Here is a 22,756-nt window from a genome sequence, read left to right as displayed (position 1 = left end):
TTTGTAATTTTGCTAATGTCTCAGCATTTACCCAACAACCTAACAATGTGAGGGCAACTGTGCTCAGATGTCCCAGGGCTGCTTGAGGAGGTTATCACCAAGAACAGCCACAGTCTAAACAGTGAAGTAAAGCAGTTGTCTCCACAGGTGGCCTCTGGTCTCCTGGGATTCCCATGCCTCTCCCTTAGACTTGCTCACTCTGATTGCTGCATTCTGCAGCCTTGTGTTTGGGAGTAAAGTGTTCTGATCTCCCATGTCCTATTCTGCAGCAGAAGACCAAAGTACTAAAGTACCTTTCCAGATGCAGAGCTTTACCTGTGGTTGTAAGAACTATAAGTGATATGTGGGAAGACAAAGGGAACTCCAAAGTCACTCTGGTACCAGGATGGTTGAGGAGCTATCAAAAGCCACTGCCATACTCCTATCCTCAGAACCATAATCACCTGCCCAAGAACTCATCTCCAAATCCATCACACTGGAGATTAAGGATCCCAGTGAATTTAGGGAGCACAGAAACATTCCTTTTCTAACACTTGGGCATAAACCATGAGCCCCGAGGCATGCCAGACTATTCTTGGTTTTATTTCCTTGGTTTGTTTACTTTAAAAGTAAGGCTGAGACAACACACACATAAAGACAAACCAAAAAGAAAGGCTGCACTCAGGAGGACAGTGTCTATACTCATAGACACATGCAAGAGTAGCAGCCAGTGTTTCGTAAGTGTGGCAAAAAATGCTAATACACTAGGAAAAGGTACTGCATGGGATGTTTAGCTCTAAAATATGGGCTCTTCATCAGGACATAAGCACAGTCTATCAAGTCAGTAATATTCCTAGGATATCAAAGTCAACAACACAGACATAAGACTTGTAGTAGAGCATAGTGTTTATTAAGTAAATATGTATACTATTTTGAACAGATATTAGTTGCTCACAATTGGATACCCATTTAACATAGGATATCAAATAGCATGGGGCTACAGAAAAGAGATAGAAATAAAAAAAATAAACAAGGCCTCAGAATTTGGGAAAACTGCATGATAGAACAGGTTTCCCCCCTGTGTTGCAATTCTATGGTATTTTAAATTTCATCAAGAAAAATATGTAGGGCCCTGACACACTGCTCATGCCACAACAAAAGCACATCTGGATATACATATACACAAAGTGGTGTTGAAAAAGCAGGGGCCAGGGATCACTTGTTATCACACACCAAGTTGGATGTAACAGTAAACTTCTTCAGCAATATTTCCAATAAAGTGACTATGCTTAAGAATAACTGCAAACTTAATTTGCAAGCAAAGCAGTATAACCCACCCAACCTCTCCCATCAAGGGACTCTCCCATTTTGTATGGCTCTTTCCCATGCAGACAGTGGAGGTCTGTCTTCAGCCTTATCTTCCCCTCATGGATGAGGATTAGTGTCCTCTTCAGCCCAAGAGGAACCAGAGTGATCTTGTCCAGGGGGCAGAAAGCATGGAATGTTCTCTCTTCGGTGGTCAAAAGAAGCATGCTGAGAAAACAAAGAAGGGGGTGAGAGTGGTTAACTTAAATGCTTGGCTAGAGTTCTTTCATTAGATAATCTATGCTGAGGAAGACAGAAAGAAGGATTGTACCTGAGAACCATCCATCTAGCTCAGTAATATACAGATCCTAGTAGACACTGGTTTTACAAACCAATGAGTTCTACATGTGTAACTTCCTCAACTTGATAATACTTCAAGTCTGCATTTCAAGTAGAGACTCTATTTCTAGTGTGTTTCCCTTATGAAGAAGAGGCCCAGAATCCTTTGAAATGCAAAATAACAAAAGCTATAGAATATCTCAACTTTTAATACTGATTCTCTCTTTGCCTGTAAACCCAAGAGTGGACCTTTACTAAATGATAATGTTCTGTAATGGGGCCCATGCCATTATTCTATAGCTGCATAAAATTTTCTGAGGATTCCAGGCCAGGTATTTTTAAATCAAGGTTTCCAGATGATTGAGAAGCACCTACGGGTGACATTGCTGATTGGTGATATGATGCTGCCAATACTTGTTGTGACACCACTGATGCTTGACATGATGTTGCCGATGCTTGACATGGTGGTGCAGATTCTTGATGTGACACTGCCAATGATTGACATCGAGGTGCAGATACTTGATATGTCACTACAGATGCTTGACAGTAATCATGGACATGCCCCTGGGTTACAGACTTCTAAAAATCCAGAACACCCACACAAACATGTGTATATCATCTAGCCTATATTTAGGTCTACCTTGCACAGATACTTTTCACTTTCTGGGACCACTGAATTGCAATGTATGGAGTAGGCTAAACCAAGTAAAGGAAGCAATCCAACTTCCTTTGAAAATGAAATGTCCTTTCAGTTATAAAAGTAAACTGAATTTCTATACCTCCTCTTCAATATCTGGGTAAGCAGGTTGTTCATCATGGAAGGATCTACTTATATTAAAATCATAGACCTCTGTCATCATCACTCGTGGGCCACAGAGTTGGGCAAACCTTTCCCCAAAAAGTGGACACTGGTATTGATAAGTTCTTTTTGGCTGCATTTGTAAGTACACAAAGTAACAAAGGTCTGCTGTTAGTCTATGCTTTTCCTTAATGTACGAAACACAGTGAACATGGGGAGGGATTGCTTACCCAAGCACTGAAGAAACCCCAGACATATAGATGTTACACTGGGCCCTGCTAAGACCTGCCTGTGCTATCACCTCCTGTACATAACCAGATTGCAGACCCATTACTCATTATTATAAGAATTAATAAATCATATATACACTGAGAATTTCATTGAGTACTAATTCAAAAAGAAAAAAAACCCCAAAACTTTTTAGTTTAAAAACTTTTTTAAAAAGGATAAATGTATTCACATAAATTTTCTTCTAAATAGTTCAATGAAATTTCATGGTACTCCAAAAAAAAAAAAAAAATCTCTGCAAGGCAAGAAGGCCTTTTTAAAAACAAAGATGCCAAGACTCAGGAATTTGCCATTGTCACATTGTTGGGGCTAAACTGAAACAACCATCTTTTAGGTTTTCATTCTATGAAGATTGCCTGGGGAAATGGGGGTGGAGTATCTGCATTTTGGATCAGTATGAGATACAAACAATTCTGCATAACTGATACAAACTCACTTCCTTCCTTGATCATCCTGTATATTTAAGAATCCTGCCTTTTAGAAAATCATTATCCAAATACATGGTTATATCCACAATCACAGATAGAAGAAATGAAGGCCAACAAAAAAAAAAGAAACTAGCTTATGCTGCTGTTTGCTGAGGAGAAGGTTGGGATAATTCTTCAAAAGAGCTGCCCTCTCTCGAGATTTGCCCACACATGAGGAAAATCAGGACCAGTAGAAATCCAGTATTTTCATTACAGCTCAACTTACTTCAATTATTCTCTGAAGGACAAAACATTCTTGTATATTTGAAAAGCTAGTAGATTAGAAACTATAAAGTTAACCTGGGCAAAGTGAATTTAAGCTCGACAATGTTAGAGGTGCAAAAAATGCATTTTGAAAAACGTTCAGATGTACCTCAGTATCATGGACCTGCAAATATGTGCGTACTGTGGGTTCTACCACAGCTTCTGGGCACACAGCCTGTAATGGTGTGGTTGGACAAGATGGGGCAGCCTCAGGTGCCTTCTGATGTCCTTGAACTTGACCCACAACGACTTCTTGGAACTTAGGGTCTTTCTTGTCTTCAGTATCTTCTGTTATTATACAGAAATCATCATCTGAAGAAGCATCATGACGTGCAGAATATTCATCAATTACATGTTCCTTAGGATTGGATATCTTTGCCTCTACCAAGGGTTTCTTCACATCCTCTTCTGTGCATTCTCCTTGTTCTGGAGAGGCCTGTTCATCTTGGCTGTCATTTAGGAGGAACTCTGGACCTACTTCAAATTCTCTGTCTTGGGGCTCTAGCATATATTTTGGATCTATCACATACCCCTGTCCATTTGTAGGGGCTAAGGAAGAAAGCACAGAGGAGATTGTGAAAAATAGTAAAATGTGCCAAAAAAGGAAAAAGCAAGTGAATAATAATTCTTTTGAATTCTTCCTATTGGAAGAAGGAGAATCTGCACATTTCTAATTGGGATTTCTAGAATGTACAAGACTAAGGCTTGACTGAATCTGTGAAGAGATATTTACCTTTATTTCTCTGAAATCATCATCTCCGAAAGTTTACAGAAAACCGGCAAAGTTAGACTTGACATCTGTGATTTCACACCATTATAAACTGAGCACTGTCTTTATTTTAAACCTTGCTATGACCTTGAAGGTCATCCCATTGCTTTAGACCACATCCAAATAGCTAATTGTGCCTACATGATACTGGTGTTGTTGGTGAAATATCTGTAGATGAAGAACTTGTGCTTGTCCTCATGCCAGCGCTTATGCTTGTGGCTGCACTTAAGTCTGGGGTTATGCTTGAGGGAGGGGGTGTCCTTACCTGAACTAATTCAAATGGCAATCGCTGAGTGGCTGCTTGAACTTCTACAATCTCAACCTGAATTTCCAACAGAAGATAACACATTTCACTTACAAGATAGAATAAGACAGGCATACTAGGAAAAACAGGCAGACCTGTCACAAACCTTAGACATACCTCACAATATACTTCAGTAATTGAAGGATGACACAAAATCTTCACACACACACACACACACACACACACACACACACACACACACAGACACACACACAACTACACATCCTTTAAAATATTGTTGAGGTACTAAGCCTCAAAGAGTAAGTGGCCACTGATGGGTTTTCCCAGATTTCCTAACATGTAAGGTAGACTTCAAACAAAATAAATGCCAAGTATGAGATAATGTTTTAGGCAGATTAAATTGAAAATATCAGTAAGAGTATTTTGCCTGTAAGAAAAAAAATGAATTGTAGGACACTAGAATTTCTAGGGTTAAGGCTATAGAGCAAGTTAGGAGAATAAAAGAATCAAACGATGTCAGTTTTCCCTAAGCCTGCTTATGGTTTAGTCAAATGTTATTTTAAACCATTTGTACATGCTCAACTTAGGGTCAGGATAAGCACAAGGACTATTCTAAGCATGGCAGTTACTCACAGTAAGGAACAATAACAGAATCTGTCATGCTCATAAGACACTTATTGAAATGAAAGTCTTTCTATATTGATAACACACATTAACTAAATAATAAAATAACAAGAATAAAGACCCCAATGGTTCTCTGGGTGATTGCCAATGTACATACTTCTGTGACTGCTTCAGGACACTCCTCCACATTCACAACTTCAGCCTGAGCATCTGCTTGCATTTCGTTCCTACGGTGGTGGCGTTTTTGAAACCTTAATAAAGCCATAAGGAAATCATTATTAATATGTCTTTTGTGTATTGGTCAGGAAGCATCCTCACTGCTGGAAAACTTTCATAGTACTGGAAGTAGATTTAGGAAAGAAAGTAGATTTAGGTAGGTAGGTAGGTAGGCAGGTAGATAGGTGAGAGAAAAATAGACAGAAAGGCAAGGAAATTTCTGTAGTTTTAAACATAATTTGAGCATGTTTAAAAATAAAAAAACATTTATACGTGTTTATTCTGTTGGAAGACAATAAATTATATTAAATGATATGGTATGTTCAGAACAGCTAATTGATCATTTTAAAATTCTTAATCTTTCTTATTTTGGCTTTATTTAGCAAAAGAAAAAACCTGCTTCAGCTCTGCATTATTTACAGCCATGATACCTCTTACCTATGGTGTTGTACAGTACTGTCATCAACGGAATCATCAACTACACCATTTGTTTGAATGTTAACTGGTTGTGCCTGCAAAAAATTAGCACCATCAGTTGTCACCATTTTAGCATCTCTGAGAATCAAATCTACAGCTTTGTACAGAGAAGAGTTACACCTTCTTCTAACCCCCTAAGTGGCATTAAATGAACCTATGTACTAGAAAAACTTGACATTTCTAACATGCATTATATATTCAAGTTATAACTAATCCAAGTGTCACGTCGGTGTGAAAAAGATGCTAGGTTTACAGGTATATAAACAAATTATGCACATACAGTGGTTTAGTCCAACACTAGTAGATCTAGGAATTTCACTTTGATTCAAGTTCACTGCTTGCTATTTTACACCAGCACACTATAAAGACTCCTCTGACTGCTATCTCTGTTCTCTTTAATTTTTGTTCCAAAACATCGACTGGTATAGAAACAATATCCTAGAGGCAAGGAGAGAAAAAATGGAGGAAATCACAAATAGACTTTCTGGTGCCATGATGGAGACTAGTGGAATATGGGTGGGACAAGCAAAATTTGTTTTCTCTTTCTCAGAAGAGGAAACAGATCTTGGGGCTGAGTCATCCTGTATCTTAGAAGTCTACATTCTTGTGGCAGAAGATGAAACTCAGATCCCAGAGGGTTAGTATGAAGGAAGAGTGAATGAGTCAATCAAATCAGACAACTTCCTTCAGTCTTCTCCTCTATACAGCTTTCCTCACTCTCTTCAATATGGAAAAGTGGTTTGTTCTAAAATTGAATCTAGGAGTGATCTACTATGGCATCACAATAGAAACATGGTCCACAGCCAAACAGAGCACTTTATCTAGGCTGCTAACACTACCCAGTCTACAATTTTCTACTTATCCCTGTATTCATTCATTCCAAATCCTGCAGTTTCCATCCCCATGACTAAAATCAATCCAGATTCCTGCCATTCACATCTGGTTATCTCCATTCTTGTTTCTTTATACTTAATGTTCCACATACAAAGCAGCCTAGGGATTTCAGTCCAGATCATAGTCTGCTTAGCATAAATTCTGTATGTATTACTACAGTGAGCAAAGTTCTGCACAATCTATCACTCTCCTGTCTCCACCATCCCCTTCACTCTTTCCCTTATTTGAGTCACACAACCAATTTTATTCCTTCAAATTCTCCAAATTGAGGTCTGTGCACTCTCTGTATAGACTGCCTTTGTTAGCCTTGGGGGTACCCTTTTCAAAACACAAATCACCAGCTCACTTTCTCTTGACACCTTTTATCTGTGCCTTGTCTGTTGGCTGCCTGTATGTGATTCCCTGGTAGTTACCACAGTATCTAGGACATGAAAAGTATTTCATGTCATTGAAAATACAAACTAAATGATTTTCAGCCTAACACATGCATTTTAATAACTAGCTTTTCCTTTGACCTGTAAAAAGCCTTTACAATCAAGTACTTAAGGTTGTGAGGGAGGGAGGACATGAAAATTCACTTTATAAAACTAATATACAAGTTGTTCTTTCCTTGCTGAATACTAAATGTATGTACACTGATGTCTACTAGCTGAAAGTGAAAATGATGTGCCCATCAATAGGAGAGATATATACAGCATACTCACTGACTCATCCGGCGTATGTAGAACAGTAATGTTTCCCACAACATAGTACTTTTCCTCCCATAACAGCCTTGGAGAAGAAGACCAAATCTTTCTACTATTAGGACCATAGTTTCCGAAAAATACAAATGACTCTAAGGGTGACAGACATAATGGCAATTAAACCAGAAGCTATCCTGGCTAAGCAAGCAGGCAGACAACTTCCACATCACAATGCTGTTTGTCACCTCACTGGCATTTTTCAAGATTCTGAGCCATGGGCTTCTCTTTATCTTCCTTCCCTTCCAGCTAAGATCCCCAGATTCCCCACATGGTCACCGCTAATGTATGAGGCATGCATACTGAAAATCAAAGGTGTGATTTTTGTGCTGATGTCAATCTTTTTCTTTTGACCTATGGATTCTTGATTTAGTCTCTAAAAGAAATTGTGTGTGTGTGTGTGTGTGTGTGTGTGTGTGTGTGTGTGTGTGTGTGTGTGTTCATGCATCTGTCCAAGTGATTTTTAATGATATTTCACCTTTAACTTTCAAGAAAGAAATAGGAGAAATATTTTAACACGCATTTGAGTACATGAAGCACAAACTATTATACCTTACCTCTGATTAACTCAGATATTTTATGGGTCAATTTTAATTTTGTATCTTGATTTTTCAGGTTGTACTTCCTTAACCCTCAAAAAACTAGGTCCCATAGCACACCTGACATAAATAAATATCTATTGCAAAATTTAGGTGCAATGACTTCTTTCCCCAGGTCAGTGTATAGAACTTTAGTGTTTTTGTTCTATATATTGGCCCTTGATATGATGTTAGAATTCTAGACTCCAGTGAATCTAATTTGTGGTATGGTTTACAAACTACAAATCCATCTGTAACTTATTCAAGGCATTCATGGAGCTCCCTTTAAGCTATTCAGTGCATTAAACTTTTTTTGAATTAGGTTTGTAAAATTATTTTGTTTTGTCAGCGGAGACATCCACATCCTCTACCAATATAATCATCCATGTTTCTATATGACCCCACCTTATAAATTTCAGTATTTTTAAATATCTAATGTAGCCAGAAGTTGTGAGTGTAGCGGTATCAGTTATTTTACAAATGACAGTAATACAAGAATAAGTGTGCTAGCAATCAGGGAATACAGCACTCATGAACATCATGTAAGTATCATCATTTGGGTTGCTTACCATCATAAGAATCCTGTAGGTACAAGATGAATTTCACATACTCATATATATATTTCCCTTGGTACATGGTCCTGTAACAATATGTGTCCTGGCCACTCTGACCTACGTTTCCTTTTCTTATATAACAGCAAAATTCGATTAGGCTTCCCACTAAAGAGAGCAAGATACAAGTAAAGATATGTAGTCTGATGGATTATTTCAGACAATAATAGTCTTCATTTGTCAAGACAATATTTTAAAGAACAGAATTTTCTTTCCATAAATGCTGGTACTCAGAAGAGATATCATTCTTATATCCATAAAATAGGGCACTAGCTGGAACACAATACACTAGAATTTATATAGCACTACTTAAATTAGAGAAAGGCTGCTGTAATTATGTTTTATTGTAAAGAATAAGACAGGGTGGGATAATTTCTCAATTAAATAATTTTATTGGCTCTTGTAGAATTTCATACATGCATGTGATATATTTTGATCATCTTCATGTCCCATTCCCTCCAACTTAGCTCAGATGCAGTTCCACATCTCCACTCTGTCCTTCCTAATTTGTGTCCCCCAAAATACACAATTTCAATGTGTACTACCCATATCCTTCCACTAGAGCAATCAGTCCTTTGGGGGTAGAACAACTCTTTCATAGGAGTCACCTAAGACCATGTACATATTAGATATTTACATTACCATTCATAACAGTAGCAAAAGTACAGTTATGAGGTAGCAATGAAAATAAATTTATGGTGGGGGGTTACTGCAGCATGAGAGACTGTATTAAAGGGTCTCAGCATTAGGAAGGTTAAGAATTACTGCTAGGGGCTACATCATTAGAGGTAACCCACTCTTCCTCCCTCAGCATCCATCAGCTCTCTTGAGCTCTTCCACCGAGTGGGAGGGCTCCTCATCTGAGAGTAAGGGCCCATTGAGCTCCTCCATACTTCTCCAGAGGAAATAATTTTTAAGTGTGAGAAATGTAGTATTTGAAATTATAGGCTATTAACTTAAATAAATATATTATCAGCAACTACACTGATTTTTTTTTTCAAAGACTACTAAGGTGTATGAGAGCAAGGATTTGTTCAGCTAAGTATTACTTTTCACACACAATTCAAAAATTAAATTAAAAAAGAAAACAAAACCATGTATACATACCTATATTTGTCAAGGGAAGATTAAGAATGATCTTCTCAGATATGTCATCCTTTTGTTCATCATGAACAAGATTTAATAGACTCGTCCCAATAATATCTTCCTAGGGAGCAGGAGAAAGAACAGATTTTGCTTTCAATACTAATACCATTAGTCTGCCCTGTATCCTTGCCATAGGTGTTTAGTGCTGCCCATGCCATTTATAGCTATAGGTGCAGTGCTTCAGGCAGTTTGCATTACCCTCTAGCAATTACTCCACATTACAATCCATTCTGTCCACAGTTTTCCTGTGCATTATCTCCCTCAAGCAGTTGGATCCTTCCCTACCCATCTCAGAGACCACAGATGCTGTAATCCTCACCCTGTCTTGTTTCCCTCTTTGCTATGAGCCTCGAAAAAATTCTCAGCTCCTCACCAATAATGTTGTCTCCAGTCTTGAACAAAGCAAGTAAATCTGGATGGAAAAACCCCACACAACTGTGCCACACAACCATGCCACACAACTGTGCCACACAACTGTGCCACAGAAGCATGCCACACAACCGTGCCACACAACCAGTGACTATTCAACTCTGCCAGAAAGCCTTTCCACTGACTCTGCTCTTTCTCACTCTTCATTGTGAATCCTTTCTTTTTTGCACCTTCCTCATACTTTCAAGTCCCAAGCCCTCTCTACATTTTAATTTGTCCTTGTTTTTTTTGATGGAAAAAGTTCAACACTTCCCCTATACCATAAAGGGACACTTATTTTTTCAATAAGAAAATATTCATTGGTCCATTTATAAAATGGAATGCCCTGAGTCCAAGACCATCCTCAGGCTACATAAGGATTTTTGGAGCGGGGTGAACTATAGAATACTACCTTACCTTGTCAAGAAAAAAAAAGAAGAATGAATGAAAAAAAAAGAGAAAGAAAGCCATAGTGAAACCCAGTTATTTTGTGTATTAATTTTTTAAAGGAGTTTGACAAAAAGTTAAAAACTAAAAATTCAACAAACTTGATGTGAAATATAAAGTACCAAGAGGTGTTACCTATTCTTCCATTGGTCGAAGAGAGGTGGTATCATTATAAAAAGAATCATAGGGCTGGAGACTAGCTCAGTAGGTGTATGCTCACCTGATATCGACAAGGCCTTTCTTTAAATCAAGAATGAAAATACAAGCAATCAGTCATTACAAAAGAAGTCAGGCATTAACCCTGCTCAGTGCCATTTTCTGTGACTCTTAACAAGAAGCATGTTTTATTTTTCTGACAGACATTTCATCTTAGACACACATGAGAGAAGTGGATAGGGTGAGGGAAGAGTAAGAACGTTTGCCGGAATCCCAGCTTGTTTTTATTGACTAAACACTGAAACTAGCAGAGAAGATGATGTCACAGGGTCATAGCTGAACACCAATGACTTATATGAGGATAAAAAGAAATAACTTATGAACAACAATCCAGAATGTCCCATTTCCCCAAAAGCTGCAAGAACTTACTGGACGATAGCCAAGAAGAGGTGTCACATTCTGGGATACAAAAACAACTTTTCCTTTTATGTTCAGTACAATTGAAATATTTTCAAATGACTAATAAAGACAGAATAATAACATAATTAAATAGTGGAACAATAATAAAATAATAGCTTTATTTCTAAGTGTATAAATTATTATAATAGAACACAGAAAATGTATTGCATTTCTTACATATCCATAAAGTAGGCACATCCTTAATTAAAATTCTATTATTCTGCCTCCTACACAGAATCTACTTCATCTTAAGCATGAGATATTTATCAATGATGTGCCACTTGGACAAACATATTTCAGTGTACCCAAAATCACACACTAGATATATTCATCTCTTAGTGTAGATGGTCACACTTTAAACATGTTTAGTACTTGAATGCTAAAAGTTTTTAAAGACACATTCATTTACACTTAGCCTAGTGTTCGACTTAAACATATAGTTAGTGTCGTCACTTTTCTAATGTATAATGGTGTGAAGTCAGGTTTCCCAGAAGGTGACATTTAGAGCATGTGAAATACCAAAATGTTGTCCAGAGCAAAGAGATGTGGATACATGTGTGCCTGCCTCAGTATCACCTCTAAGAAGAGGACAAATAAAGCGGGGCTCTTCTAGGAATTACTGCTAATCCAATGTCTGCATTCATTTAAATTTACAATTGCGATCCAGACACCGCTTGTGTGATCATCAACAACTCCAATATTTATTTCAAAACAGTACTTCCTTACCCTTTTCTGCAATAAAAGGATTATTTTAAGAAACAAGCTCATAGAATTCATACAAATAGAGAGTTGCAAGTAACAGTACCTCATTGTAAACAAAAAATGTCAATCAGTCCTTTGAAACGAGCAATGCTGGTGATAAAGCTCCGATAAAGTAAATTGTATCATAATGAGCACAAACATTTTAAAATATTTTTATTTTGTGTGTATGAGTGTTTTTCCCTGCATATGTGTCTGTGTAACATGTATGTACCTGGTACCCATACAGGCCAGAAGAAGGCATTAGATCCTTTGGAGCTGGAACTACAGACCATTGTGAGCCGCAGTGTGAGTGCTGAGAATTAAACCCACATCATCTGCTAGAGGAGCCAGTACTCATAGGTGATCATTCATATCTCCATACCATAATCATTAATTAAACGAACCATTAGTTTCAAATATTCTCTTATTACCTGCTGTGGTTTGGAACGGGTTTGAGTTTATCCTCACCCAAAGGTTCATGCAAGAGAAGATATTTGTAGCATATAAATAGCAACTGACCACCTCCTAGAATCAATGTGTTAATCAAAAATTTTATGCTACTTTTGCTGAGTATTGAATTAAGGATTACCCACATGCTAGACAAGTGCTGTTACTGAGCTAACAACCCCCAGCTCAATTGAAAAACAAAAACTTCAATTTTTTTCATGAGTCAAACTATCAAATCAATGTGTCCCTGTTTCCACAGGCCCTAAAATTATTAGTTTTCCCATTTTTGTGCTTAAAAACAGCAGTGATCATACATACGACATATTTGTGCCATAAAATAAACTTGTCTAAGAAAAGGTTTTCCAGGGAAGTTCCTAATACCAGACAGAAGCTAAAAGGCTGTAGACTAGTGACTCTCACAGTTTCACAGCACACAGCCTGCACTTTTGCCTACAACCATATCTGCAGTTTATCGTCAGCTTCTAGAATAGTTTAAATATGCATTTGGTTTCATAAAAGTATTGACAGATTTCAAATGAGATATTCGGAAGCCTCTTCACAACACAAATTTCAATATATGATACTTACCTACATTGTTTTTTTTTTTTAAAAAAATGTGTGTGATAGGATAAAAGATGCCTTCACGTGGCTTAGGTTTCCATCTAAGAGTGTGTATTGTTATAATATTTGTTTCATCATTGTTTGAAAACTTGTTCTTTTCCAGCTGTGCTTTGAAATGTGATGTAGTGCATCTTGCATTTTATGTGATCGACATGTAAATGTAAACAACAAATTAAAAGACCCTTACCTGAAGAACCGTCTTATGGTATTCTTCATAGGTATTAAAAACAGGAACTGTGTTTTGTTCATAACTTGTTTGAACATTGAACATTCCTTTGTATAAAAGAAATGACAGGTGTTAAATTAAGATAACTATTGATATTAGAATTCTCAGCTTATAATTTAGAGAAATACTTTGTTAGTTTGGTAAGTGGTGCTTATGTGTTCCATTACTCATGTGTAGAGATTCAAAGACAACTTTGGTGGGTTGATTCTGTCCTTCCATCTCAATGTGGGCTCTGTGAAAGTGATGAGAACAGGGTATGTGTAGAACTCGTGAAATAGAGTGCTAGCAGCTATAGGCATTTTGAAGAGGGTTGAAGAAGAAATGCATTGTGAGGGAGTGGGCACAGCCTAGAAAATGTTTTGAAAAGTTTAGCCACAAAGAGTGCATAGAATCAGGGAAATGGACCTAAGTCAAACCTCTTTGAGAAGACAGAGAGACAATAGCAGGCCCTTCTCAGGGTCTCGTTCTAGATGATCCATATCCAAGTCTGTTCATAAATTTCTGAATTCTCTTCATCAGTTTCTGAATTCTCTTCAGCAAATTGTGAATATCTTCATGGGTTATCCTCTGGCATGGATTAGAGGCACCACTAATTTACAGAGAAGTAAACATGAGTTTTATGTATGGTAAAGCTGAGGCTAATTATTGATATGGTGCCCCAACAGCAGGACTAAGACGGGAGAAAGACAGATCTTTTTCATTCATATAACATCCAAGGTCTTCATTATACACAATAACTACTTTGGCAGGATATGTCAGAAAATGGCCTTAATCCCAGTACTCAGGTGAGATGGCAGAAGGATTGTGGATTTGATGCAAGTCTTGGGCTAAATATTATAAGCTAGTTTCCAAAATAAATGATAAATGAACAAGCAAACAAATAAGATCTATTTCTATTAAAACAATGAAATGAAAGTCAATGTATCCACCCTTTGACTGTGAGGCTGTTAAAAGTAAAAACCAATCCATTTCCATGTCTTCCAAGTACAGCCTAATACAATGTCTGGCATTGTTGTTTAGCAATCACTTAAATTAAACCTGAATTAGTTTGAATGAAATGGCAAGATTTAGCTTTCCTTCTGTTCTCACCTGCTTTAACAGTAATTCTGACTAGGTCTTCCAATAAAACTGGAAGAATAGAAAACCCACGAAAGAGACCAATCTACCCTCAGCTTCCCTGAGAAAGTTTGTCTACATCTGAAATATCAACAGAGGTCAGAACAGAAAGCTTTGCCAACTGTATTACAAATTCCTACCTCCTCGTTTTTTTGTGTATTCCTCTCCATTTTTCAGTCAGGTAAAGCTGGATTCTAAAACCAAATAAGACCATTATTTTACTAAGTAAAAAGTTTTCTACAATTTATAGCATCTACCTGCTGTAGCCTTCTTATGTCTATCAAACTATATGCCTGATAAGCATCCTATGTCTATGTTTACATGTGTCCGGTAGTTATCTTGAGTCTATCTCCCATCAAAGGATCTCCTACACTGCAGCTGTTCTGAGTCTATCTTTCATTTATGGATTATTTATCCCCTAGCTATCATGTGCCCTTATTCCATCTATGAATCATCTATATTCTAGATAGCCTGTGTCTCTCTGTATCATATTCCCTCTACCTATCATGTGTTTAACTTTCATCTGTCAATTATCTAATAGTTCTCCTGTCTCTACATTATCTCTATTATCTTCCACCAATCAGTCATCTATCTTTCTACACACCTGTGTCTATCATCAATATGTCTATGGCCTATCCTCTGAACAATCTGCTATATGCCTTCTACCCAACTATCATCTATTCCCTAGCAATCCTAACTATGCTGTGTCTATCTTTCAAATTATCTACATTCTAGCTATCCTGTGTCTATCCACGCGGTAGATCTCCTATCTGTCTAGTATCTATCCTTTGTCTTCTCATTGTGCTGAACCTACCATCTATTCTATAGCTATCTTGTCTTTATTATACTACCTGTCAGCTATCCTGTACCTATTCTGAATCTCTACACAATACATAGATATTTTTGACTAACAGAAATATCTGTTATCTATCTATCTATCTATCTATCTATCTATCTACCTACGTAAATATCTATCTATCTATCTATCTATCTATCTATCTATCTATCTATCTATCTATCTATTTATCTATCATTAATTATCTAGCTTTCCTATGTATGTCTTCTATCATCTCCTCTCTGGATATATTTTGCCTGTCTTCCATCTATCTATATTCTATCCTCTATCTATCCTGTATCTCTAATTTATCAATGTATTGCTTATCATCTAGTTAACCTGAATCTCTGTGATCTCTCTACTCTTTATCTTCTAGCTATCTTCTATCCATAAATCTATCAACTATCCTCTAGCAACCTTAGGTCTATATTTTATCCATGTGTCATCTATCTTCTTGCTGTACTGCTTATCTCCTATCTATCTACCTATCTATCATCAATCTTCAAAATTTCCTGTGTGTATCTTCCAGCTATGTATCATCTATCATCTACCTATCCTGTGCCTGTATTCCATCTATCTATACATCATCTATCTTCTCCCTACCCTGTATGTCTATACCATTAATATATCACCTATCCTCTAGTTACTCTGACTCTCTGTATACCATCAACTATACTCTGCCTATTCTATGACTGGATTCCATCCTTATATCCAATTTCTATCCTCCAGCTACACTGTGACACTATGCCATCCATGGTTCATGTATCTGCTAGCTAGACTGCATATCTATTTATCTATCTATCTATCTGTCCATCTATCCATCATCTGTCTCGTAGATAACCTGTGTAATTATGCCATCATGAATCATTTATCTTCTAGTTCCCGTGCATTCTACTTATCTATATCTATCTGTCTATTATCTATCTTTTTGTCTACCTAACAACTTATTTACCTACCTGTCATCAATCTTCTTTCAATCACTCTTCTGCATCTGTCTTACATCTCTCTATCACCTATCCTCTAGCTATCCTGTTCCTCTACCATCTGTTATCTATCCTCTAGCTAGTCTGCATCTTTTTACCACTGATGCATCTTTTATTGTCTAAGTGTCCTGAATCTCTGTAATATCTATCTATCTATCTATCTATCTATCTATCTATCTATCTATCTATCTATCTGTCATCTAGCTATCCTGTGTACACATTCCATTCATGAATCATTTATCTTCTAGTTACCCTGAATCCTGCCTATCTTTCAATCTATCTATAATATATCTATATCTTTCTATCTACCTACCAACTTATGTACCTACCTATCTATCATCAATCTTCTCACTTTCCTGTATTGGACTCACATCTCTTTATCATCTCTCCTCTAGGTATTCCATCCTTATCTACTATCTAACTGTCATCTAGCTAGCTAGCCTGTGTCACTTTACCATCAATGCATCATTTATCATCTAGCATCCCTGAATCTCTGTGATATATCTATCTATCTATCTATCTATCTATCTATCTATCTATCTATTGTCTAGCTGTCCTGTTTCAATATTCTATCTATCTATCCATCATCTATCCTCTTTCTATCCTGTATCTCTATACTATTTATATAGGACATATCCTCTAGCTACACTGTATCCCTATAATCTAAGTATCATCTATCCTCTGGTTGTACTTTGTTTGGCTTCTAGCCATACATCTCATATCTATTCTCCAGGTATCTTGTATCTCTATAAGATCCATGGAACATATATCTACTAGCTACCCTGTATCTATGTTTATCTAACTATTTAATATCTATCTATCTCTCATTGCTCTATCTCTCATATATCTAGCTCTATGTCTATCTATCTATCTATCTATCTATCTATCTATCTATCTATCTATCTATCTGCAATCCAATAGTCTCCTGTATATGACTTCCATCTATCATCAATCCTCTAGCTATCCTGTGCCTTTTTTCCATTTTTAGTTCATTTATCCTCTAGCTATCCTGTGTCTTTGTTCTATTTATCATCTATCCTCTAGCTGTCCTGTGTCTGTTTACACTCCATGTATCATTTATCCTCTGGACACCTTTTATTATCTTTCATCTATCCTTATGTCTAGTTCCCCTGTGTCTCTCTTTCATATAATTATCCTCTTACCTTTACCTATCCTTTGTCTATCTGCTATTTATCTATCATGTATCCTCTAGAAGCTAGAGTGTAGCTATTTTGTCTGTCTTCTATCTATCTATCATCTATCTTCTAGTTATCCTATGTCTATCTTCTATCTCTCTATTCTCTATCTTTAACCTGTGTCTGTGTCCCATCTCTATTTTGCCTACGGTGTCTCTATCTCCATCTATTTAGCATCTATCCTCTAGATCTTCTACATACATCATCCTTTCTCTCTCTTCTACCCTTTACCAATTCTGTGTCTATCATCAAAACTCTTTTCCTTCATCCCATATCTCTCCTCTATAATATATTAGCTAATGTTCATTTTTCCTCTTCTCTGATAGCTCTAATTCTTCAATTTATTATCTGTCATCTAATCCTTCATATTCTATAATCTATAATTTATCAAATTATTTATAACATATCATCTTTTTAAATCAATGGCCTATAACTTATCACTTATTATTCACCATCTGTTATGTAGTTGTTGTACTGTATTTCCCTCATGACAAAACTGGTCAGTATTTAAAAATACAGCCAGTCTGGGGTTTTTTGTCAATTGAGGATACCTGAGATTGTGAACTGTGGTATAAATAGTATTCTTCAAGAAAAGGAAAGCTATTTCATAAAAACCAAGTTAGACAATTAAGCTTGAATACCTCAGACAGTTAACTACACAGCTTTATATTAACTATTAACTGATACAACTGAAATATGAAATTATCACATTCACAGTTTACTGTTGGTGAGTTTACCATCCCTATTTCAATGATTGGGACAAGATTAAACAAGAAATAACTAAGGATTTTGCCCTTACAACAGAGCTCCAACATAGTCAACCTTACCTCTCCACTCACTTGAAGTCAAGTATTCTTATGTTTACTGTATCCTGGCAACTATAGAACATACACTGCTTATGAAATTGGTTGAGAATATAAGACTCACTGACTATGATTGGTACTAGAAGGCAAGGCTGTGATTGGTCAGAACACAAATTTAAATGGTTGTAGTGGCTGTTAAGAGCCAGGCTGTGATTGGTCTAAAATACAAAGTTAAATTGGCTGTGATTGGTCTCAAATACCAAGTTAAATTGACTATGATTGGTCTTAAGAGTCAACATTGTGATTTGTCTAAACATAATCCTTAGTGAATGTGATTAGTGGTTAGTGGCAAGGCTGTGATTGGCCTAAAATATAAGCCTCAATGACTGTGACTGGTTCTAAAAGGCACGGCAGTTGGGCTCAAGGTGTCTGTAAGAAGACATTCACCAGTTGCTGCCTTTTGTTTCCTGGTTTGTATCACCAGTCCCAATAAAAGATTTCTCTTAAGAATGCTTGTAAATATATCTATATCTGTATATATTATTACTTCTATTTTATGTAAATGTTTGGCCCAAATATATATGTGTGTGTACCATGTGCATGTATGAAACCTAAAGAGGTCAGAAAAATATTTTGGATCTCCTGCAATTTGAATTACAAACAGTTGTAAGCCATTAAATAGGTTCTGGGAATGAAACCTAGGTCATATACTGAAGCAACAATTGTTCCTAACAAGAGATCCATTTCTCCATCCCCCTCAAGGGAAATTTTCTTGCCTTCTATTTATAATCTAAGCTATGATGGTAACACAGGAATAAATCATCACAGGAAGGAGAGAAGATCTGATCAGGAAATTTTCCACTGTGGCAAGGAGTTCAAGGGTATTTCCTACGTTCTCTTCTATGATATTTAGTGTATCTGGTGTTAGTTAAGGTCCTCCATGAACTTGGACTTGAGTTTTGTTTAGGGTGATAAATATAAATCTATTTTTATTCTACGCACCGAGTTCAACCAACACTAGTTGTTAAAGATGCTTTCTATTTTTTCATTGTATGGTTTTGGATTCTTTGTCAAAATTCAAGTGTCCATTGGTGAGTGGGTTTATTTCTGGGTCTTCAATTCAATTCCATCAATCAACATGTCTGCTTATGCATCAATACTATGCATTTTTTTTATTACTGTTGTTCTGTAGTACAGCTTGAGGTCAGGGATGGCGATTTCCCCAGTTCTTTTTTGGTTCAGGATTGTTTTGGTTATCCTAAGTTTATTATTTCTTCCATATGAGGTTGAGAATTGTTCTTTCAAGGTCTATAAAAAATTGTTGGAATTTTATGGGGATTACATTGAATCTGTAGATTTCATTTGGTAAGATGGCCATTTTCACTATGTTAATTGTACCTATCCATGAGCAGGAAAGATCCTTCTGTCTTTTTATGTTTTCTTCAATTTCTTTTTTCAGGGACTTGGAGTTCTTGTAATACAGGTCTTTTACTTGCTTGGTTAGAGTTTTACCAAGATATTTTATATTATTTGTGGCTATTATGAAGGGTATTATTTACCTGATTTCTTTCTTGGCCAGATTATCATTTATGTAAAGGAAGGCTACTAATTTCATTGAACAAATTGTGTGTCTACCCACAGTGTTGGTGTTTGTCACCTGTAGTTCTCTGGTAGAATTTTGGGGGTCATTTGTGTATCCTATCATATCATTTGTGAACAGCAATACTTTGACTTCTTATCCAAATTGTATCCTCTTGATCTCTTCTAGTTGTCTTATTGTTCTGGCTAGAATTCAAGTTCTATATTGAATAGATTGGGAGAGAGTAGACAGCCTTGTCTTGTCCGTGATTTTACTAGAATTGCTTTAAGTTTCTGTCCATTTAGATTGGCTTTGGCTATTGGGTTGCTGTGTATACTGCTTTGATTATGTTCAGATGTGTGCCTTGTATCCCTAATCTTTCTAATATGTTTAACATGAATTGGTGTTGGATTTTGTCAAAGATTTTTCAGCATCTAATGAGATTACTATGTGGATTTTTTTACAGTTTGTTTATATGGTGGCTTATATTGATGGCTTTCTATTTTATTGAATCATCTCTGAATTGCTGGGATGAAGCCTACTTGATCATGATGGATGATGTTTTTGATGCATTCTAGGATTCAGTCTGTGAGTGTTTTATTGAGTATTTTTGCACCAATGTTCATATGAGAAATTGGTCTGAAGTTCTGTTTCTTTGTTGAGTCTTTGTGTGGTTTAAGTATCAGGGTGACTATGGCTTCATAGAATGGGTTTGGCTGTGTTGCTTCTGTTTCTATTTTGTGGAATAGTTTGAGGAGTACTGGCAGTCGCTCTTCTTCAAAAGTCTGGTAGAATACTGCACTGAAATTTCTGGCTGTGGGCTTATTTTTTTGATTGGTAAATTTTTAATGACTCCATTTCTTTAAAGGCTATAGGACTGTATAAATAGTTGGCCTGATCTTGATTCAACTTTGGTCAGTGGTATCTGTCTAGAAAGTCATCCATTTTGGTAAGATTTTCCAATTTTGTTGAGTACAGACTTTTGAAGTAGGACCGAATGATTCTTTGAATTTCTTCATTGTCTGTTATGTCTGCCTTTTCATTTCCAATTTTGTTTATTTGGATACTGACTCTGTGTCTTTTGGTTAGTTTCACTAATTGTTTGTCTATGTTCTTGATTTTCCAGAGAACCAGCTCCTAGTTCTGTGGTAGTTTTGTTTGTACTGTTTTCTTTTTTTCTAACTGATTGATTTCAGCCCTGGTTTTAGTTATTTCCTGATCTCTGCTCATTTTGGTGTGCTTGCTTCTTTTTTCTAGAGCTTTCAGGTATACTTTTAAATTGCTAGTATGAGAACTTTGTAAATTCTTTATGGGAGCACTTAGTGCTATGAACTTTCCCCTCAGCACTGCTTTCATTTTGTCCCATATTTTGGGGTATGTTGTGCCTTCATTTTCATTGAATTCTAGAAAGTCCTTTTAATATTTTGCCCTGACTCAGAGACCATGGAATAGAGAGTTCTTCAATTTCCATAAGTGTAAGCTTTCCACTGTTTCTGCTGTTGCTCATGTCCAGCTTTAATCCATGGTTGTCTGATAAGATACAAGGCATTATTTCAATTCTCTTGTAACTGTTGGGGCTTGCTCTGTGTCTGTCCATATGGTCAAGTTTGGAGAAGGTCCCGAGAAGAAGGTATATTCTTTTGTGTTTGGGTGAAATATTCTATAGATGTCTGTTAGGTCCATTTCATTTATAATATCTGTTAGTTTCATTATTTGTTTAGTTTTTGTCTGGATGGGCTGTCAATTGGTGACAGTGGGGTATTTAAGTCTCCCACTATTAATGTGTGTGGTTTGATGTGCAACCTTAAGCTTTAGCAATATTTCTTTTACAAGTGTTGGTTTCCCTATGTTTGGGACATAGATATTCAGAATTGAGACATCATCTTGTTAGACTTTTTTTTTCCTATGTTGTGTATGAAGTATCCTTCCCTGTCTCTTTTGATTAATTTTTATTGAAAGTCTATTTTATTAGATATTAGAATAATTATTCCAACTTGTGTTTCGGGTATGTTTGCTTGGTATACTTTTTAAAGCCCTTTACTCTGACGTAATGTATATCTTTATTGCTAAGGTGTGTTTCTTGTACACAGTAGAATGATGGATCCAGTTTTCACATACATATTATTATCCTGTATCTCTTCATTGGGGAAGTTAGTCTACAGATGTTGAAAGATATCAATGACCAGTGTTTATTTCCTGTTATTTTAATGTTGGGAGTGTTAGTGTGTGTGTGTGTGTGTGTGTGTGTGTGTGTGTGTGTACTGTGTACTTCCCTTGGTTTTGTGGGTATGGAATTACTTATTTCTTGTGTTTTCTTGGATGTAGTTATCCTCCTTGGTTTAGAGGTTACCCTCTAGTATTAACTGTTTGGATGGATTTGTCGATAAATATTGTTTGAATTTGGATTTGTCTTGAAATATCTTGTTTTCATCATCTATTTTGACTGATTTTGGGGGTGAGGGTTATCTGTCTAGGCCCTTCTAGATTATACAGTCTCTGTTGAGAAGTGGAGTTTGTAATTCTGATAGATCTGCCTTTGTATGTTACCTGCCCCATTTTCCTTGCTGCTTTTAATATTCTTTCTTTGCACTGTAGATTTTGTGCTCTGATTATTATCTGGAAGGAGGATTTTCTTTACTGGTTCCGTATAATTGTTGTTCTTTACGATTCTTGTATGCTTATAGGCATTGCTTTCTTTAGGCTGGGAAAGATTTCTTTTAGGATTCTGTTGAGAATATTTTCTGGGCCTTAGAGCTGGGACTCTTCACATTCTTCTATTCCTGTCATTCTTATCTTAGGTCTTTTCATCATATCACCGATTTCCTTGCTGTTTTGTGTCAGGAATTTTATAGATTGAACATTTACTTTGACTGATTAGCAATTTCTTCCATTGTATCTTCTATGCCTGAGATTCTCTCTTCCATCTCTTGTATTGTGTTGGTGATGCTTTTATTTGTTGTTGTTCCTGCTCTCTTCCC

General features: G+C 36.5%; 1 protein-coding gene across 2 annotated transcripts; it reads right to left on the bottom strand.

Moving 5' to 3' along the window:
• Positions 1-862: 862 nt before the first annotated feature.
• LOC117702283 (circadian clock protein PASD1-like) lies at positions 863-18,270 on the bottom strand. Of its 2 annotated transcripts, XM_076706419.1 has the most exons (13): positions 18,224-18,252; positions 14,523-14,576; positions 13,683-13,855; positions 13,228-13,313; positions 11,202-11,291; positions 9,723-9,822; positions 8,574-8,723; positions 7,391-7,521; positions 5,754-5,827; positions 5,257-5,350; positions 4,352-4,532; positions 3,551-3,990; positions 2,322-2,555 (listed from the first exon to the last, which is right to left on the bottom strand). In XM_076706419.1, exons 4-13 carry the CDS (start codon positions 13,309-13,311, stop codon positions 2,397-2,399), a joined length of 1,503 nt encoding a protein of 500 aa, XP_076562534.1. In that variant the 5' UTR covers positions 13,312-13,313; positions 13,683-13,855; positions 14,523-14,576; positions 18,224-18,252; the 3' UTR covers positions 2,322-2,396. The 2 variants fall into 2 exon arrangements, with proteins under 2 accessions (XP_034349406.1, XP_076562534.1); XM_034493515.2 differs by lacking the exons at positions 2,322-2,555; positions 3,551-3,990 and adding an exon at positions 863-1,512 and having other exon boundaries at positions 4,476-4,532; positions 18,224-18,270.
• Positions 18,271-22,756: the final 4,486 nt, after the last annotated feature.

Source organism: Arvicanthis niloticus, unplaced genomic scaffold (assembly GCF_011762505.2).
Source record: "Arvicanthis niloticus isolate mArvNil1 unplaced genomic scaffold, mArvNil1.pat.X pat_scaffold_647_arrow_ctg1, whole genome shotgun sequence".
Lineage (NCBI taxonomy): Eukaryota > Metazoa > Chordata > Mammalia > Rodentia > Muridae > Arvicanthis > Arvicanthis niloticus.
The sequence above is the reverse complement of the archived record's forward strand: the minus strand, read 5'-3'. Positions and strand labels throughout refer to the sequence as shown.